Source organism: Triturus cristatus, chromosome 6, assembly GCF_964204655.1.
Source record: "Triturus cristatus chromosome 6, aTriCri1.1, whole genome shotgun sequence".
Taxonomy (NCBI): domain Eukaryota; kingdom Metazoa; phylum Chordata; class Amphibia; order Caudata; family Salamandridae; genus Triturus; species Triturus cristatus.
The window spans coordinates 1,905,205,606-1,905,226,119 of record NC_140589.1 but is presented as its reverse complement, the minus strand read 5'-3'; the positions used below and the strand labels follow the sequence as shown (position 1 = coordinate 1,905,226,119).

Here is a 20,514-nt window from a genome sequence, read left to right as displayed (position 1 = left end):
CTCTAATACACATCTGGGCTAGGTGACCGACCCCTTTGTGTATTCCTCCTAGAGAGCTACAGACCCTACACGTGTTGGGTGTGATTTAGCTCTTATCTGCATCCCGATGGGTCTTTCGGGGCAGATGGGAGGAAGGGGCCCACACATGGAAAGTGTAATCTAGAATTTCTTTAGCGCACGTGTCTATGTGGTCAATTAAATGTCTCATTAAATGACAATAGCTTTTCGTGATAGACCCACCATTTAAACGTATCCAGTGTTTTTTTTTTTCCCCCCAACAGGTGCAATAAATGCAGTAATGAACAAAAAAGATGAAGGCATTAATCACTTGTGTAGAAAGTGATGTAAAAACAATACACCTTGAAATTTCTTCCCTTGAAAGCTAATGCCTCGCCAAAGTCTTTTTCTACAGCAGAAAGCCCAAACTGCCCAATGTGGTCTGAACTTGGCTCTTAGTGGTCACCAGATATACATTGATGAAATAACACACTGAAGCAAGTCTGATAAGGTTCTCATTACAAAGGAAGAGCTAACCTGTATCAGAAAGAACACACAGAAGAGAAACCGTATGAATATCTAGAAACACATTTATTAGAGAAAGAGTAAGTGCAACATCAGAAAATCATACTGGAGAAGAACCATATTGATTGACTGACTGTGGAAAAGTTTTCTTTGTAATGAAAGACCTAATGCAGTATCAGAGTGTCTACTTAGAGGAGAAACCATATAAATGTACAGAATGTAATAAAGTGTTCCATAGGAAGAAGAATCTAAGGCAGAATCAACAAACCCAGGCCTGGGAGAAGCCGTATCAATGTACAGAATGTTACAAAGCATTTATAACAATTGGACAGCTAAAACGAAATCTGGAACGCCACGTTAGGGAGAAATTATATAAATGTACAGAATGTGACCAAGCATTTCTAACAAATGGACAGCTGAAGCGACCTCAAAATATCCACTCTGGGGAGAAACCATATCATTGTACAGAATTTGAAAAAGCATGTATAACAAATGGAGACCTAAAACTACATCATAAAATCCACACTGGGGAGAAACCATATAAATGTACAGAATGTGATAAGGCATTTATAACACTTGGAGAGCTAAAGCAACACCAGAAAACCCACCCTGGAGAGAGATCATACCAATGTACAGAATGTGACCAATCATTTATAACAAATGGAGCGCTAAAGCAACATCATAAAATCCACACTGGGGAGAAACCATACCAATGTACAGAATGTCACAAAGCATTTGTAGCAAATGGACAGCTAAAACGACATCACAAAATCCACACTGGGGAGAAACCATATAAATGTACAGAATGTGACATGGCATTCATTACAAAGTCACAGCTAATAGAACATCAGAAAGTCCACACTGGGGAGAAACCATATCAATGTACAGAATGTGACCAATCATTTATAACAAATAGAGACCTAAAGCTACATCATAAAATCCACACTGGGGAGAAACCATATCAATGTACAGAATGTGACAAAGCATTTATAACAAATGGAGTGCTAACGCGACATCAGAAACTCCACACTGGGGAGAAACCATATAAATGTACAGAATGTGACAAAGCATTTATAACAAATGGAGAGCTAAAGCGACATCAAAATATCCACTCTGGGGAGAAACCATATCAATGTACAGATTGTGAAAAAGCATTTATAAGAAATGAAAACCTGAAGCAACATCAAAAGATCCACACTGGGGAGAAACCATATCAATGTACAGAATGTGACAAAGCATTTATAACAAATGGAGTGCTAACGCGACATCAGAAACTCCACACTGGGGAGAAACCATATAAATGTACAGAATGTGACAAAGCATTTATAACAAATGGAGAGCTAACGCGACATCAGAAACTCCACACTGGGAGAAACCATATCAATGTACAGCATGTGAAAAAGCATTTACAACAAAGGGAGAGCTAACGCGACATCAGAAAATCCACACTGGTGAGAAATAATATCAATGTACAGAATGTGGCAAAGCATTTCTCAAATATAGACAGCTAAAGGAACATTAGAGGTCACACTGGGGAGAAACCGTACAAATCCACTGAATGTGACAAAGCATTTATAACCAATGGAGAGCTGAAGCAACATTTAGAAAATCCCCACTGGAGAGAGACCATTCAACGGCACTGAATGTGAGAAGTCATTTATTAGAAAGTCGTATCTTATGTAGCATCAGATAGTCCACGTAGGAGAGAAACCCTATGAATGTACATAATGCAACAAGACATTTATTACTAGGCAAAGATAAACACCAGATCAGAAATTCCACACTGGTGAGAAACTATATGGCTGTACTGAATGTGACTTAGCAGTTATTACAAAGCAAAGTTTAAAAATACATCAGAATGTTCACACATGAAAGAAACCATATAGTTGTACAAAATGTAACAACACCTTTATTCCAAATGGAGGGTGACCATTCAACTGCACCGCATGTGACAAGATATTTGTTATAAAGGGAGAGTTAAAGCAATATCCGTGTCTACACTGGGGGGATGGAAACCACATGAATGTGACGAGGGATTTATTACAAAGCAAAATGTAATACAAGATCAGGAAGTTCACGCAGGGGAGAAAACATTGTATGTACTGAATACCACAAAGCATTCATAATAAATGGAAAACTGAAGCGACGTCCGAAAATCTACATGGCAAGAAATCCAATGTATGTACAGAGTTTAAGCAAGTCTTCCACAGGAAGAATAAGCTAATGCAGTATAAACAAATCTACACTAGGGAGAAATCCTATTAATGAATAGAATGTGACAAGGGATCGATAACAAAATATATATCAGAATGTTCACACAGGAGAGAAACTCTATAAATGTATTGAATGTGGCCATGCATTCATAAATGGAGAGCTAACTCGACATCAAAAGTCAACCCTGAAGACCGCACTGAATTTAGCAAGGCATTTATTGGCAAGGGAGAGTTAAAACCGCATCAGAAAGTCCCCACTGAGAAAAATCTGTATGAATGTACAGACTCAATCAATGGGTATTAAGCATGGCAAATCATCAGTGAGGTTTTCAAGGCGCTGGGTGAGGAGTTGTTGTCCAGAGGGGCAAATCAGTTGAACAAGGGCACCTGGTTTAGGATCTCTAGGATATTCCTGAGTAGGCCAAACTATTGTAATTTTACATTTTGCCCATAGATCTGCTGGCACAATTATGTCAAATGGACTGTTCAAATCAGTGCACAGTACTTTTGATAATTTGACAAACCTATCTCCCTGCCAATACCATTCCACCGGCTTCTCGCGAAGACGGGGGGGGGGGGGAGTCATTTGTAAATGATCAAGTGTCTTGTCTGGTCCAGGGAACATGCACGTAGCCTCCTCCTGGGATCTCTCTCATGGGACACTCAGTTACCACTTTCTCCTTTTCTCTTACTGGGAAAGCCGCTGGAATGGTAACGATAACACACGACGATGTTACCAATTCGAACCCAGACAATGCGTCGTGCGACTCCAATCGTCGCACGTTTTCCCAGTGTACCTACAGGGCAACAGACAATACATTGTGCAACTTCACTTGCCACACGTTTTCCCCGTGTACCTACAGGGCATCCAACTTCCTACATCCCAGAAGTCTTCAAAAACAACATAGAACGCAACACAACTCAACATAGAATGTTAGAACATAAATCATTAATTATCCAAACATCCATCAATAACCAATAATCAGAAATCAATATCAATAAGCAATAATCACCAAACCAATGCAATAAAACCATCAATCTGCTACCAGAAAAACTGATCCAGTGGAAAGGGGCAAGGGTGGGCAAGCAATTTTACCAATCCTCCCTACGTCACAGATTCGTCAACCGCACTTATTCATTCACACACGCATTCATTGATGGGGCCCATGACACCAACACTCATACGTTTCTTACACTAAATCTGCACGCAGGAGCACGATGTATCTGCTGGACATGTGGGGAGGTACCTTATTACCTATAGGGAAAGAAAATTTATTACAGAATATAAATTTTTACATCAACACCTATAGGATCCTAACTTTAACATCAAGGCACTCCATCACTTGGTTGAATGGACCAATTAGTTCGACTAGTTGATGGTGATTTAGAACCAGCTAAAACACATTAAAGCTTCTGAATCCTTTAGGCAACCTACTTCAATAACCACAAACTCATCTTCTGTTAATCAATATTTCGTTTATCTAATTTCTTGCTCGCAATTATATAATTAGCATTTCGGTCAATCAAGTTTGAATTTCTATCAACACAAATTGCATGACATTTTATATTTACCTATTCTTGCTATAGGGTTTCTTTTATAATTCAAATGGCTCTGCCTAACCCAAATTCTTTGCTCAATCGTCCCAATCGAAAGCAGGACCCGATTCAATAAGTCTGAAAAGTTCTCTTGCTCAACACGGCACATTCCCAAAGATATCCAAAGGACCAAGCAATCGTGCAAGAGAATTGATCACGCAAGTACTGGACACTCTCCTTTGGACACAATCTCTCTAAGGTGGCCCTTTCAAACGACTAACGACGAGCACCCCACACCTGTATCTCTCCCCTCATTAAGCCACCCATTCCTATTCTACTACGCTTTGTATAATAAAATTCTGGGTAACATGAAACATTTATTGAACTAAGAAGAAATGTGATTGGTCCATTTTGCAAAATGTTTTATATGGTCCAGGTTTCTCACTGTCTTGGGTTCTCAGAGAACTTGCTTGGTCACATCCTCAGTCTATGTCATGCTCATGCAACATTGTTGATTCTTGATTATAGGTGACTATTGTTTTCTCCGGGTAATTTCACTGACTGAAATCTGGCAGTGCTCCATGCTCTTATCCTTGACCAGGAACACTGTGCTCTGAATTGAGGATGCCTGGAGATCTTTGGAGCCATCCGAGTCTGCGCAGAAGACATCGTGCTCACAAGATATCGTGCTCACAAGACGGTGGCCACTTCAGAACTCCATTTTGAATGTCATAGCTTGGTAGGCCCGAATGTCAACTTAAGCAAAAAAAAAACACAAAATAATAATTAATATGCGGAAATGAAGATTCTAATGTAAACCCACACTAATCCCTTTATGTATTAGTATTTTCCTGGCGTATAACGACATTTAAAGCAATAATACTCACCATTCGGTATCCACAGGAACGCAAACGTCACTAAAGCAAGCTAAATCATGCAATATTAATATCACCACACATACTACTATTAATAGGTGTACCACAATTAGTTATTAGAGTTATTCTGCTATGCAAATAGCAATGAGTCCCGCGTGTGATTTGTGTTTACCAAAAATGCATGTTGTTGGTTAATATATCACAGCACACAGTTAATTCAAATTAATATATAAATTGATTAAGTCATTAGTATTTTCATGCAAAATAGAGAAGGTATACAAAGTTTTGCTTTACCTGCTCCATAGAGGAGATTGCTCCTGACTGGATCACATCCTTCCTACAAAACAGAAATAATGTCATCCACACCCCCCTTTCTCATCCAAGCCTTACTTCACAAAAGCAGGTGTTCCTCAAGGCTCTATCATCTCACCCATGCTTTTCAGCATCTACATGAAGTCATAACCAGCACGGATCAATGAGTTTCACCTCACATGCTATAACTATGCAGATATCACACAAATACTCCTTGAACTGGAAAGCCCAAGACATTGAAGCTCACAAATTTTCAGCTGCTTCAGAGCCATTGATCAATTTATGAAATGGCACCATCTCAAATTGAATGCTCCCAAAACAGAAATACTAACATGCGGCAATAAAAAATGTGATGACCTACTCGCCTCCTGGCCTGACGATTTGGGAACACAGCTTTAAGTATCTAAGGAAGTAAGAAACCTCAAAATTACCATTTACTCCAAGTTATCAATGAATACCCAAGTGGACAAACTAGCACTATAAAAACTCTGTAACACATATTTCCCCAGTTGGGATTTCCACACAAGGTCCAGGCCACTATCTCTCTTGTACTGTCTAAACAGGATTACTCCAATAGCCTCTAACACAGATCATTTTTAACAACAATGAAAAGATTACAACGGATTCAGAACTCTGCTGCTAGACTCCGCCTGCGTGTAAAGCCACAAGCCCACAACTCCCCTGCCTTGAGGGCCCTAAATTGGTTGGATCCAACCACAAACTTTTCCACTTGAAAAATTATGCAATTTGGACTGAATTAGACTGTTTCCCTGAAGAAGAATTCAGAAAACGACTCTCCTGCATGAAGCTGACATTGAAAATCTCCAACCACCTCCCTGCGGCACTTGTCAAAAGTCTTAGCTACATCATCTCCCCCGTATGGACCAAAATCATCAACAGTTTCTCAATGTCAGCCTCACCTTAAACCTGGACAAATCACCCCATCATCAAAAAAACAGATGTCACCCTGAAAGACATTAACATTTACAGACAGATAACTAACCTCCCTCTGCTTGGCAAAGCCATCGGAAAATTTGTGTTTGCACAACTAAACAACCACATTGAAAAAATACAACTTTCCAATCCAGATTCAGAAGAGGATGAAGCACAGAGACTGCAATACTGAACATCACAGATGGCCTTCACAGATCTCTGGATGATGGACAGGCGTGCCTCCTAGTCCTCCTGGATCTCACAGTGGCCTTTAATACTGTCAACCATGGTATCCTCCTGAACACCCTCTCAGCGTGCAGGCATCACTGGAACTGTCCTTCGGTGGTTTGCTTCTTTCCTGGACCAGTGTTCACAGCTAATCAAGCTAAACAGTTACACCTCCAAACAACACCACTCTCACATGAACTCCCCCAAGGATCATTTCTGTCTTCTGCACTATTCAATCTCTACATGGAACCCCTCATTATGGTCCTCAAATAAGCCAGAATTGTGTATCATCTGTATGCAAATGACACCCAACTCTACATTACAATCTCCTCAATTAAAGACATCCATCGCTTAAACTTTACTCTCTCAATGGTTCAATCCTGACTAACCAGCAACCATCTCAAGCTCAACCCCAACAAAACCAAACTCCTCCTCATCCAACGGAAAGAAAGTCCTTTCCTGTAGCTATTTAGCTCGACAACCTCACTGCATTAAACTGCAAACTATCCGTCTCTAACTCAATCAAATCGTTGGGGATTACATTTGACACAAACTTGAACATGAAAGAGCATATTAATGCCTCAGCCTAAAGTGTGTTCTACATGCTGAAACACCTTAAAAAAAGGCAAACCCTTCGTCCCCATCAAGGACCTAAAGACAGTGGTGCAGTCCTTATTCCTCTCCAGGCTGGACTACGGTAACGCAACAGTCAAGGGCACCACAAAAACACACTTCACCTCTATGACAGGTACACTCAACTGAGCAGCCAGACTACTTTCGGGGGAGAGTCACTGTGACTACATCACTTACACTCAAGAAACTCAACTGGCTACCAATAGAGTCAAGATGTATACTCAAAACTGTCTGCATAACACACAAAACTCTCTACAGGGAAAAAACGCTCTACCACACAAGCAAACTTTCCAAAGCCGGCCTAAAGAGACCTCTTCATAGCTCAAGCAGCCTACTCTTGATTCTACCCAAACTGAACAAAGAAAAATCTTGCACTGGCTTCTTCTCCCGGAAATGCTCCAAGACTATGGAACTCGCTGCCACAGGATCTATGTGACATTCCAACACTTCAAGAAGAATCTTAAACTTTTACTTCTCAACAAGTTCCTAAACCTCGCCCCCCCCCGCCAAGCCACCAGACCCTCTAAATAAATCTGAACTTCACTACCTACTACCTCAGCAAAAACTGTACCTCCACTCCCAACCTTCACTATACTCTACCAGAACTACCTCAGAACTGTTTTGTTCAACAGGCCTGTGAAATTCCACTCATCAGGCATTAAACTAATGCATTCCAGTGTGGTGGTCCGCATCACTGTACTGAAATGCATTGTCACTCCTGATAGCGCCTACTCCGATTCCCAGCCGGAGAGCTGCTTAAGTACTACTGACTGGTAATTTGGTTTTAGCTGACAGCGCATTGCTGCGGCAGGCTTTGTGGCTTGGAGGTTTGGCTCAGGCAACTCGCTCTGGCCAGTCAGGGTTGGCTACAATGAGCGTCAGTCACTCTGCGGCTAGTCAGTGACTTGACATCAAGTCTTGTGACTTAATTTACCCAATCAACAGCCGAGGCCCGAGCCGTGCGCAGATTCAGTTTGCAAAGCCAGGAGCTTGCAGGTGCTGCTGAGCTGAGCTCACAGGGCCCGATTCACAGAACTAACTTAAGACAAAACCCTAAACTTACTACCATTTTGGTATTCACAGAAGGCACTTACTCATTTTGGTATTCACAGAAGGCACTTACTCATTTTGGTATTCACAGAAGGCACTTACTTACTCATTTTGGTATTAAGAGGTGTGGTGCAGCGGCCTGGGCAGTTAACTTCGGAGCACAGGATTCACGGTTCGATCCTGCCTCCGACAGCAGCTCAGATCAGCACCATGTGACTCTGGGCAATAGCTTACTTAATTTCCACGACGGCCCCCAGCGCCTTGAGACCCATAAAGATGAGTAGTTGGCGCTTTACAAATACGGATTTACATACGGATTTTGAGTAACTTACTCATTTTGAGAAACTTTCTCATTTTGGTATTCATAGAAGGCACTTACTCATTGATTAGTAAGTGCTTTCTGTGAATATCAAAATGAGTAAGTTACTCAAAAGGAGTAAGTTACTCATTTTGGTATTTTCAGAAGGTACTTACTCATCAATGAGTGACTGCCTTCTGTGAATACCAAAATGAGTAAGTTACTCAAAATGAGTAAGTGCCTTCTGTGAATACCAAAATGAGTAAGTGCCTTCTGTGAATACCAAAATGGTAATAAGTTTAGGATTTTTTCTTAAGTTAGTTCCGTGAATCGGGCCCACTGAGCGGCCCCCATAAGATCATTAGGACCTGCGCATCCATTGAGGGAGAGTCAGTGGTGCAGCCATGAATGCAGTCGGAGTGTAACCGCTGTCGCTGCTCAGACCGGCGGACCGGACGCAACGGGCAGCGCTTGCTGAGAGTCTCGAGTGAGTGTCACTGTGTCGATTGGGCTGCTGAGATCAGAAGCTGAGGCCAAGTATTCCAGTATTCTCAGATTTTGAAAGAGACAAGCTGCTGTCTCTGCTGCTTGTCGTGTTGCTTCTTTGAATCTCCTGCAGCGATAAGGAGGAACCGGCGTCCCTCTGCACTTAGCTGCAGTGGTGCAGAAGATGCCCTTTGCTGAGCCACAATGCGCTTGGATGCTGGTGCCTAGAACTTGAGACCCCGTACCCTGTTCTCCGGGTGTGCTTCTCAACTCTGTAACTGCCTCAGAAATGGTAGGGTCTATAACCCTTTGCTGCTGTCTTCAGCAAGTTACGTTTACTTTATATATGCATGAAAGGCCCTTTTCCCCCCACTCTGTTACATGCAGGCTGCAGCGACATGAACGTAAGCATTCCCGGGCCCATAGGTGTTGACTGGCAGGGCTGCAGTCTATTGGGCATGATTAGAACGTTGCATGTTGTGTGCTTGCTGAGCAATTTGAAAGCCTCATCATCCGTCCTCTCTCCATTCCTGCACCAATGTCCTTGAAAGTCCATGCTGGCTGTATGAAAAGAGGCATTTAAAAGTGCTGCCAGCCCAAGGCCTCAGAACTTGAAGTAGTGATGCATCACCCAACTGGCCGAAGCAAGGTAGGTAATGCACACTGCAGTCATCACTGCAGAGCACCGCCTGTCCAATCAGCCCTGTCCGCCCCAATGAAGAGCCCCTGGCTCCCATCCTGGCAGTAAATCATTGGGCAGCACTTGTCCCTGATGAGTTGTGCTGTGAATGGGTCAAGATGGAGTGAGATAGGCTGTTTTAAAGACCCGCACATGATAACGTGGAGTTCATACAAGATAATCTGTATTAATTTTTAACACTGCTTTGCTTCATTTGTTTACTTTATCAGCCAGGGACCATTAAAACAGCTATGTAACACATTTTATGGAAAAAGTATCTTTAGTTAGATCTGTTAAGCTTCGCCACAGCTCACGCCTACAACCGTTGGCCGGCAGCGTCTGACATGAGTGAAGTAGTAAACAGTCTTATGCCTACAACCCTGTGGCAGGTGGCGTGTCTCCCAGTTATGCGTTTTATATATCTGAGATAACAACTAGGAAGTGAACCAATGGCACAGAGAGGCCAAATATGTCAGTAAGTGGAAAGTCACAACAAAGGGATGAACACCCACCCCAATCTCCTCTGCACCTTAGTGGCTACATCCCAGTGTTTGCCGGGACATACAGGCTTGTATAAAAAATAAGGATATTGTTCGTTTAGACAGGTGTCTAATTGGACTCCCTTACCTTTTGTGACTCCAATCGCAGGATTTGCAGGTATATGGGCAGGTCACTTCTCTGAATTCCTTCGATAAGATCGTAATGAACAGGGATCATAATTCTGGATATTCATCTGTCGTATTATCTATCATCATTGACATGCACTCCATCGCCAGCACCACCCACAGTTTTCTTAACCATGCGGAATGAGCAGGCATCACCTCAGCGCCCCAGCATGCTGGACTGACTTTTCATGCTGTGTTTAGAGCAAGAGCTATTTGTCTGCCCCTAACTAATCACACGGGGAAGGTTAGGGGGTTGGAGAGACCCAAGATTGTGTATGCAGGAAAGAGGGGGATGGCCATGTTAAAAGCTTGATCGTTATTATTCCGGATCTGCTCCCAATAACGGACTAGCTTGGGACACTTCCAGAGAAGATGAAGAAGTGAGCCCGTTTGCCCACATCCCCGCTAGCAAAGTGCTGAGCAATTCCTGTTCCAACTATGGACTCAAGCAGGTATTAGGTACCAATAAGAGGCAACTTTATAAGCCAACTCCGCGCCTGCCATATTATGTGCTGTGTGTTGGGGTCTGAAATGGACGTCCTGCCATTCTTTGCTGGAAAGTGAACACTCCAGTTCCTCCTGCCACTTAAACTGACCCTTGAACCTGGAGGGTTTGGAGTCTGCCGATGTGAAGGCATAAAGCTCAGAGATAATACGTTTGTCCCCCTCTTTGGATATGACCCATTTTTCAAAATGGATCATTGGGCAAGATGTCCCGGGTCCAATGCCAGGGTAGGACACCCAGTGTCTCAACCTGCGTGTATGGGAACAAGTCCGTTGCTAGTAGCGAGTAGTACGGTCGCAGCTTATCGAAGGGAATGATCCCTTTGGAGTCGAATAGCAAGCCCACCCGTATGCAGCCTATTTCATGCCAGCGCTGAAAGACCTCTGATCTACACCCCAAGGGGAAGTCCAGATTGTCAACTATTGGTGTCATCGGCGAGGGAAGTGTTGTGAAGTTGTGCCGAAGAGCTACAGCATCCTAGATCTTCAGAGTCCTGGCAGTCACCTGTGAGGAGTAGAGCTCCTACCCCCTATGCTTGCAAAGTAGCCATATCTTCCGCCATACATTGATTCCCACAATAGTGTGATCCATAAAGGACCAATGCTTTTCTGATAACGGGTGGTTTAATTCCACAATAAAGCATAAGTGCGTGCCCTGAAAATACCTTGAGATCAGGGGTAGCCCCATACCACCCTCCGCTTTAGATTAAGTGATGAGCTGTTGACTAAGGTGCGGTTGTTTGCCGCTTCAGACGAACCGATTAATGGCAAGTTGTATGTTTCGAAGGATCGATGGAGGCAATGTCAGAGGTATGGTCTGAAAAATGTAGAGGCTACGCGGCAGAACCATAATTTTGATGGCTGCGATACGGCCAGCCCATGACAGGCTGGCGCGTTTCCAGGTAGCTAGCGTCTTGGTGGTCTGATCTAAGAGAGGGCTATAGTAGAGCCACCATTGTCCTCACTGGCGTGGAGGCCAAAAGGATATCCAGATATGGGATCGTGTCTTGCCCACTTAAAGGGGAACTCTGATCGCAGTGCAGCAATTAGGGCTGGAGAGACTGAGACGTTCATGATCTGAGATTTGGGGAGGGTCACCTTGAACCCGGAGATGACACTGAATTTCACAAATTCCTCCATGAGAGACGAAAGTGAGGTCATTGGGTTTGTCAGGGACAGAACAACATTGTCTGCATACATGCTAATTGTGTGCGTGTCTGCTCCAAGCTGTATACCTGAGACCCACAGGTTGTCCCGTACCTTTTGCGCCATGGGCTCTATTTAAAGCGGGAAGAGGAGCAGGGAACGGGGGCAGCCCTGGCGAGTCCCACATGCTATGGGGAAAGACGCAGACCCTAACTGTCACCCTGGGAGGGCTGTAGATGCAGAGCATCCAGGAGATGAACCTATCCCCAAACCCAAACGGACAGAGCGTAGCACACAGATACGGCCAATGGACCCTGTTGAACGCCTTTTCAGCCTCGAAGGAGAAGAGAATGGGTTCTCTCTGCGATCGCTGGATGAGGTCTGTGAGGTGGATGAGGCGCTTCCTATTGTCTCCTCAATAACAACGGACGCCTCACTAGAAGGCTGGGGAGCAGTCTTACAAGACCTTCAGGTAAGCAGCCACTGGCTGCCCCAGCATCACCTACTCCACATCAACCTGTTGGAGCTCAGGGCGATTCATCTAGCCTTACAGGCCTTCCTTCTGTGGATTCAACGATCCTCTGTCCTGGTCCATACGGACAACGTGACAGTCATGCATTACGTAAACAAGCAGGGAGGTACAAGGTCTCGTCGACTATCCAAAGAGGCTCAGGAAATTTGGGACCTCGCAAAAGCATTACGTTTAGCAACTAATTGGGGCGACCAGGAGGACTGATCGTCAAAAATAACCCCCAAGTATGGAAATCTTGTTACCCTGGAGAGAACATTCCCTTCACAGTGCATAGCCTTAACTTTTTTGGGCTTACTGCCCACAATCATGACATGCGATTTCGCAAAATTTACACTTAAGTCCAGTGTTTTCATAAAGTTAGAAAATGAATTTAAAAGACGTTGCAACCCCACTGCTGTATGTGCTATTAAAGCGGCATCATCTGCATAAAATACTTGCCCGCCCTAGGAATATCCTTACACGCCTCTGTTAATACAGCACCCAAATCATTAATATAAAGCAGGGGTACCCATAGTACGGCCCGCGGGCCGCCAGCGGCCCGGCAAGCCTTCCTTGGCGGCCCGCGGACCATGCAGACATCGTACTTTGGTTTTATATTTTTTTCAAAAGTGTGTCAGCAAACACCGCCGGACTCCGAGCGAGACTGCTCTATGGGGGCCTGGAGATTCCAGGATAGAGTGGAGACAGGCCCCCGTCGTGTTTGGCTGCCCGGGATGAGAGAGCTTCCCCGCACCAGAGCACTTCACAGGTCTTTAAAAGACCTTTTGCTTGTTAACGAGGCTTTGATGGTTGCAGGGGCGCTAAGAAGAGGTGAAATACAACAAAGCCTCATTAGCAAGTAAATGGTCTTTTAAAGACCCGTGAAGTTCTCCGGGGAGCCCGGGAAGCTGTCCCAGCCCGGGCTGCCACACATGCAGGGTGAGGTGACAGAGGACAGCAGGGTGAGAGTGCCCAGTGAGGTGAGGGGGGGGGCAGCAGGGAGTTAGCCAGCGAGGAGTGAGAGCCGGGTGAGATGGCAGAGGGTGACGGGGGCAGCAGGGAGTGAGAGCCAGGTGTGGTGACGGAGGGCAGCAGGGTCTGAGAGCTGGCTTTTACATTACACAGGGAGATGGGGGAGTTGGGGGGCTGTTTATGGGCTGGTGTCGGGGACGTGTAGACACAGCCCGAGGCCCAGAGACAGAGAGAGATATAGATAGACAGGGACAGACTGACAGATAAAGGCAGGAGGCAGGTAGAGGCAGAGACAGGAACAGGCACGGAGAGAGGCAGATGGAGAGAGGGAGACAGACGGAGAGAGGGAGACAGACGGAGAGAGGGGGAGGGAGAGGGAGGGAGACAGAGGGAGGGAGGGAGACGGAGGAAGTAAGATGGAGGGAGCGGGGAGACGGAGGAAGTAAGATGGAGGGAGGGGGAGACGGATTGAGGGAGACAGATGGAGGGAGAGGGGGGGAGACAGGGAGAGTGGGAGAAAGGGAGGGAGACAGAGGGAGACATAGGGAGGGAGAGATGGAGAGGCATGGAGGGAAAGAGGGGGACAGAGGGAGGGAGAGGGAGACAGGGAGAGGGAGACGGAGGGAGGGAGACGGAGGAAGGGGGAGGGAGAAGGAGGGAGGGAGAGGGAGGGCGATGGGGAGACGGAGGGAGACAGAGGAGGAAGAGGGAGGGAGGGAGACGGAGGGAGGGAGAAGGAGATGGAGGAAGGAAGAGAAATGGAGGGAGAGGGATGGCGGGAGACGGAGGGAGGGAGAGAGGGGGATGGAGGGAGGGAGACGGAGGGAGGGAGAGGGAGGGAGATGGGGAGAGGGAGGGAGAGGGAGACAGGGAGGGAGAGGGAGACGGAGGGAGAGAGGGAGACAGGCATGGAGAGGGAGAGACAGACACAGAGAGAGCGAGAGATGTGCGTATGCCAGGTTTGGTGGCTCAGTGGACGAAGGCGTCCACTGCAGGGGCCTGTGTTCAACCTCATGGACACAGTGTTTTTTGCTCTAGCCCCGCCCCCTCTGCCACTGACCCCGCCCCCACCAGTGCGGCCCTCGGCCACAAACCACACTGTAAATTTGGCCCCTGAGAGAAAGTATGTGAGTACCCCTGATATAAAGGGTAAAAAGATGGGGAGCTAAAATGCACCCCTGCCTAACCCCATTGGTGATCCCAATCTTGCCCGTACAATTACCTAAACGGTCATATCTGACTGTGGCGGTAAGGTCCCTATGTAAATCTGCAAGAAAATACACAATATTTTTATCAATGCCAAGTTTAAGGAGCAATCCCCAAAGTTTGGACCTATTCACGTGGTCAAAAGCCGAGGAAAGTTCCATAAAAGCTAAATATAGCGTGCCCGTTTTGGCAATAGTGTATTTTCCAATTAATGGGTGAAGGTGGGAGGCTTTGATCTATAGTGCCTCGTCCCTTCCTAAACCCATATTGCAGGCATGAAAGGGTATCAGTGTCCTCCAACTACGCTGTTATTTTACCTAAAACCACTCGCCCCAACACCTTCACCGCAGAATCAATGAGGGAAATAGGGCGATAACAGCTAGGATCGCCTCTATTAAAAGATTCATCCTTACTCATCAGATTTTGCCGTACATTCTGGCATTGGCTAAATCAGGTCTCGCTCATTCTTCTATCAAAGTGCACCTTGCGGCCATCTCTAGATTCAGATGGACTTCTTCTGGACCTTCCCTCTGGTTGGCAAGGATTGTAAAGCAATTCCTTAAAGGACTTTTTTCCCACAAGTTAGGCCTCCACCGCCTCTGTGGCAGCTTAACTTAGCTCTTACTCAACTCATGAGCCAATTCATAGGGCGGACCTTAAATTCCTCTCATGGAAAGTGGCTCTCCTTCTCGCCTTAACATCTGCCAGAAGAGTAGGGGAACTGCACGCTTTCACTATTCAAGAACCGTTCTTACAGTTTAAAAGAGAGACTTTGATTCTGAGAACTAATCCCAAATTCATCCCGAAGGTGCCTTCAGACTTTCATTTGAATGAACCAGTTATTCTCAAATCCTTTTTTCTTCGACCCACTACTCCAGCGGAGAGGGCTCTCCACTCTCTGGATGTTCAAAGATGTCTGAAATTTTATCTTCAACGTACCAAAGACTTCAGAAGATCAACACAGCTCTTTGTCGCTTTCAGTCGCTTTCAGTGCTCCTCGCGAGGGCTTCCCTCTTTCAAAGCAGGGTATTGCTCGATGGATTGCCAGCGCGATCCAATATTGTCACCAAGTACGGGCGCACTCTACAAGAGCTATGTCTTCTTCAGTTGCTGTCTTCGCCGGAGTGCCTCTCAAGGACATTTGCAGAGCAGCGACATGGAGCAGTGCCCATACCTTCACAAGGCATTACTGCTTGGACACCTCCATGCATAGTGACGCTGCAGTGGGACAGGCAGTCCTGATGAACGTCTTTCAATGAGTGGTGAGCTTTCCTTTCTAACCCTCCTTCCTTTTTATTGGTTATTCGCACATTTTGTAACTAGATGCTTTTACTATTTCTTCTTTCCAAGTGAACGGGGCATGAGGGATACCATCTTCAGTCTCGTAGTACCCCATGGCCGCTTCTATGACCACCGCTAGACCGTCTCCTGCGACTAGCCTCAGCTGGGCTGTCGAAGCTTCATGATGCCTTTGAAAGGGCAAATTCCCCTGATAGTGCATGGAGCACTGCTTGTCTCTCTGTACATTGTGTCTGGATCTGGCTATGTTCGGATTTACCATCACCATTGCTGTTTCAGCCGTTTGTTGCTAGGGCAAAGGGACTAATCCTGTGGTCCACCGGGCGATTCCACTTGGAGCAGGGTGTAAGCTTCCTTGAATGATCATATTTGGTATAGGGTTCCTTCGAGATGAAAATTATACAAAATGGGAGGCCTCATGACTACGGAAGGTTGGTTTTCCACAGGTGTTCTGTCACTGGCAAAATTCCCTGCATTTCTGTAGAGTGATCCAGGAGAGATCCTATTACAGCACCGGAGAGTGACCTCGGAATTGAAGTGGTTGCGCCTCCCAGCTTTGCTGAGAAAGTAGTCCTTTGTTTGGAAATCGTGCACAAATACCAGGATGTCAATGGGGGACTTGTTTTACGTCTGGGGGGTCCGATCCGATGGACCCGGTCTAGTTGCAGGGTAGCCTCACTTGCTTGTCCCAGGATGTAGCGGAAGAGATCTGTGACATAGTCCCGGAGGTTAGATCCCTCCGCTTTCTATGGCACACCCCTGATACAAATTTTGTTCCTAGGGGGGTGATTCTCCAGATCCTCGTCATGCCCCTGGAGATCTATGTGTTGTTCCTTGAGTCGCAGTACCTCTAGCTGCAGCCACTCCAAATATACTTTTCAGCTTGTTTCCCTGTCCTCCAGAGCGGCTACCCTGTCGCCAAACTCCTCGATATCACGCCGGACCTCCTGGAGGTCCGTTGCTAGCTACGCTGTCATAGCCTGGAGGTCTCCCCGTAGGGAAGCAAAAAGGGTTTCTAGGAAGGACTTAGTTACTGGGCCATCCCTGTCATCCGAATCTGCTCTGTCACCCCCGTCTCTGCTTGTTTATCCTCTGCTGCTGTGCCTCCCTGCGTTCCAAACATGTCCTTTGACGAGCCGTCTTTTTTTGCTCTATCCACTGTCATTTTACTGCTCAATAGGAAGGCTCTGCAGGAGGGGCCACACTTGCTGCGGGAGCCGGATTAGTGGTCCCTACCGTATCCTTAACTTCACCTTATTTATGGGGGCCCAAGTGTGGAGCAGATCGGGGCTTTCGAGCTCCAGTACCAGCAGTGTTGCCCTCACCGAGGCAGAGCCCCAAGTGGGGAGCAATACAGTCACCCCTGTGTTTCATTCTCTTCAGCCCTCTCGGTCCGGGACAGGGCTTTGCAGGTGTCGGCAGGAGGGCCTCGCAGACCTGTTAATGCTGATCTCCTTGGCGGGGAACTGCCTGCCTGGCTTACTCTTTGTTCCTCGGTGGGGGTGTAGGGCCTGGATGTTCTCCTCTCACTCTTCCTGTGGCCCCTCTGTACTCCCAGGATGTGCCTACGCTGTCTGAGTGATGATTTGATTTGATATAATTTGTGCATTTATAAAGCACACGAATGCCTGGGGGCGTCTAGGCGCTGATACCAGAGAGTCCAGTAAGGTTGCCAATGTGAAAGTAGATGACATGTTAGTTGGCAAAGAGCCAGGTTTCTATCGATTTCCTGAAAGATAGCAGCGTAGGGCTGTTCTTTATGCTGACTGGGAGCGAGTTCAGTGTCTTGGATGTCCCTAACAGAAAGCGTCTTCAGCCCCAACGAGCTTTCTTGAACCTGGGCGTTTGTAGAAGTTTACTATGTGCAGATCTTAGACTTCTGGAAGGCACGTACCAGTTCAGATGTTTCTTCAGGAATTGAGGACCAGCACCATGCAGCGCTTTGAAAGCCATGCATTGGGATTTAAATTTGATCCTCTTGTCCACTGGGAGCCAGTGCAGGGCTCATGGCTGGCAGGGGGATAGAGGGGAGAAGAGGGGAGGGGAGGTTCAATAATAATAAAATAAAAAATAAAATACCTTTCTGCCGGCCCGGGTCCCGCATCTTCACTTCTCGGTCTGCTCCTGCTTTCCTGCCTCCAGGAACAGGTAGCAGGCAGCCTCCCTCCCCTCCCCTAAGCCAATCACAACACTCCAGTGGAGCGTTGTGATTGGTTGGGACGCCGCTCAGCCAGGGGCTGTAGGGGATTGCATGTTCTCCATGTAGGTTGCAATGCAGCCTGCATTGAGAGGTGCAGAGTACGCATGACTGGTTTGGGCGGCCCGAGAGGCAAACCACTCCTGCCCTGCCCGCCCGCAATGCGGAAAGAAACATAAAATGGTAATAACCAAAAATTATTACCATTTTATGTTTTGGCTTTCTCGCCCTGTGAGAAAGCAGTGGGCCGACGCTCCTCTGCCCTAGTGGAGGAGCTGCCCCTGGTGGAAGACAGGCTGGGACCTAGGAATATCCAGCAGTAATCTAGCGGCCGCATTTTGAAGACGCTGCAACTACTGTAGATGCTGCGATTGGATGCCCATGTACAAAGCGTTACCATAGTCCAATCTGGACAGGGCTAATGCAGTTACCAGGGTTTGTAGGGAATCTGGCGGATAAAAGGGTGAACATTCCTGGTTCATTTTAGGAAGAAAAGAAATAGTTGAGGTGAGGGTACTGATCTGATTTTTGAATGTCAGTTTGTCATAAAAAATGAACACTAGGTTTTTCACCTTTTGCACTGGAACTGGGAGGTCTCCCAAGCTGGGGGGCCACTATCTAGGTTACCAAAAGGAGGTATCAGTACCTAGCAAAAGAACCTCTGTCTTTATTTATTTATAGGTTTTATAATGCTCTTGAATCACCCCCGGAGGGGTATCTCAGTGGAAAGGGCACGGCAGGCTAAGCTGAAAGACCAAAGGCTAGAAAAGAAAGGTTTTAAGACGCTTTCTAAAGCAAAGGTTATCGGGACACTGTCAAAGTTGTATGGGAAGCTTATTCCAATAAGACGGGGCAAGGTGAGAAAGGCCTTCCATCCTAACCTTGTTCTCTTAATCCGGGGTACCTTGAGAAGGGATTTGGTGCTAGAGCGGAGGGTTCTAATAGGGGAGTATCTGGTGAGATTTTCAGCAAGGTAAGAGGGGCCTTTATTATAAAATCTTCTACACCGTGCTGCATATCTTAAACTGCACCCGCTGGCGAACTGGAAGCCAGTGGAGTCGGCGGAGAAGAGGGAGTGATGGAGCCCTAGGGGGAGCATTGAAAACGAGGCATGCAGCGTTTTTTTGAACCACCTGCAAGCGCTGCAGAGACGACTCATTCGCCGAGATTAATAGCGCATTACAATAATTGATGCGACTCAGAACCATCGCCTGCATAAGTGTTCTACGTGACGAGACAGGGACAAGTGGAAAGACTCTCCGTAGTAGTCCCAATACATGAAAGCAAGAGACGACCTTAGCAGTCACATGCACCTTTAAGGTCAGAGCCTGATTAAGACGGATGCCTACATTTTTAACACAAGTCTTAGGTTGAGGGGGATCTTCTGGACACCACTCGGGTGTCCACCACAAAGGAGCATCATCAAAGAGCATTAGCTCCGTCTCTCCGGCATTGAACTGGAGGAAGTTGTCCTTCATCCAGATAGAGATTGTGTTTATCCCAGAAGCAAAGGAGTTTTGAACTGAGGGAGTGAATTCATTAAAAGAAAACAGCAGTTGCTTGTCAACCACATAGGATATGGGGGCAAAGCCCAATGTCCTCAAGAGGTTAGCCAGGGGAGCCACATAGATGTTGAATAATGTCGGGCTCAAACATGAGCCCTGGGGGACTCCCCTCTTTATTTCCCTAGTCTGTGAACAGTAAGGGCCAAGATTGATGGTCTGAGATCTAGAGGAAAGAACGCTGGACATCCACTGCAAAGCTGCACCTCTCAGTCCTATCTCCTCCAGTCTTCCCAGCAAGATCCGGTGCGAGACCGTATAAAATGCAGCGGAGAGGTCCAACAACACCAGAATCGTGGAGTGGCTGCTATCTAAGGTCATTCTGATGTTATCCGTGACCACTAGTAAGGCGGCCTCCGTGCTGTAATTAGGTCTAAACCCAGATTGTGAGGGATCGAGGCCACCCGTGGCTTCCACATAGTCAGACAGCTGCTTATTAATATGTTTCTCCACGACTTTTCTCAGGAGCTGGAGGAGAGAGATAGGGCGAAGATTCGAGAGATCTTCCATTGGGGCCTTAGTATTTTTTTAGATCTGAATAATCTGAGCCGCCTTCCATTCAGGTGGTAGTCAACCTTCCTTTAAAGACAGATTAAGAAGTGGAGTGATATATGGAACCAAATGAGTGGATAATGAATTAGCAGTTTTAGCCGGAATGATGTCCAGGGGAGATCCTGATTTAGCCGA

The 20,514-nt window shown here is 46.3% G+C and overlaps 1 protein-coding gene across 10 annotated transcripts in view; it reads left to right on the top strand.

The window, feature by feature from the left end:
- LOC146822391 (uncharacterized) overlaps positions 1 to 20,514 on the top strand; it is a 420,322-nt gene that overhangs the window by 52,732 nt on the left and 347,076 nt on the right. For 2 of the 10 annotated variants that reach the window (XM_085613482.1, XM_085613481.1), the window contains exon 2: positions 282 to 4,645. The exons of the other annotated variants lie outside the window; for them this stretch is intronic. In XM_085613482.1, the coding sequence (XP_085469608.1) occupies positions 678 to 1,949 (1,272 nt within the window). In that variant the 5' untranslated portion in view covers positions 282 to 677 and the 3' untranslated portion in view covers positions 1,950 to 4,645. Of the gene's footprint in view, positions 1 to 281; positions 4,646 to 20,514 lie in introns of those variants that run through there. 10 annotated transcript variants of the gene reach the window in all.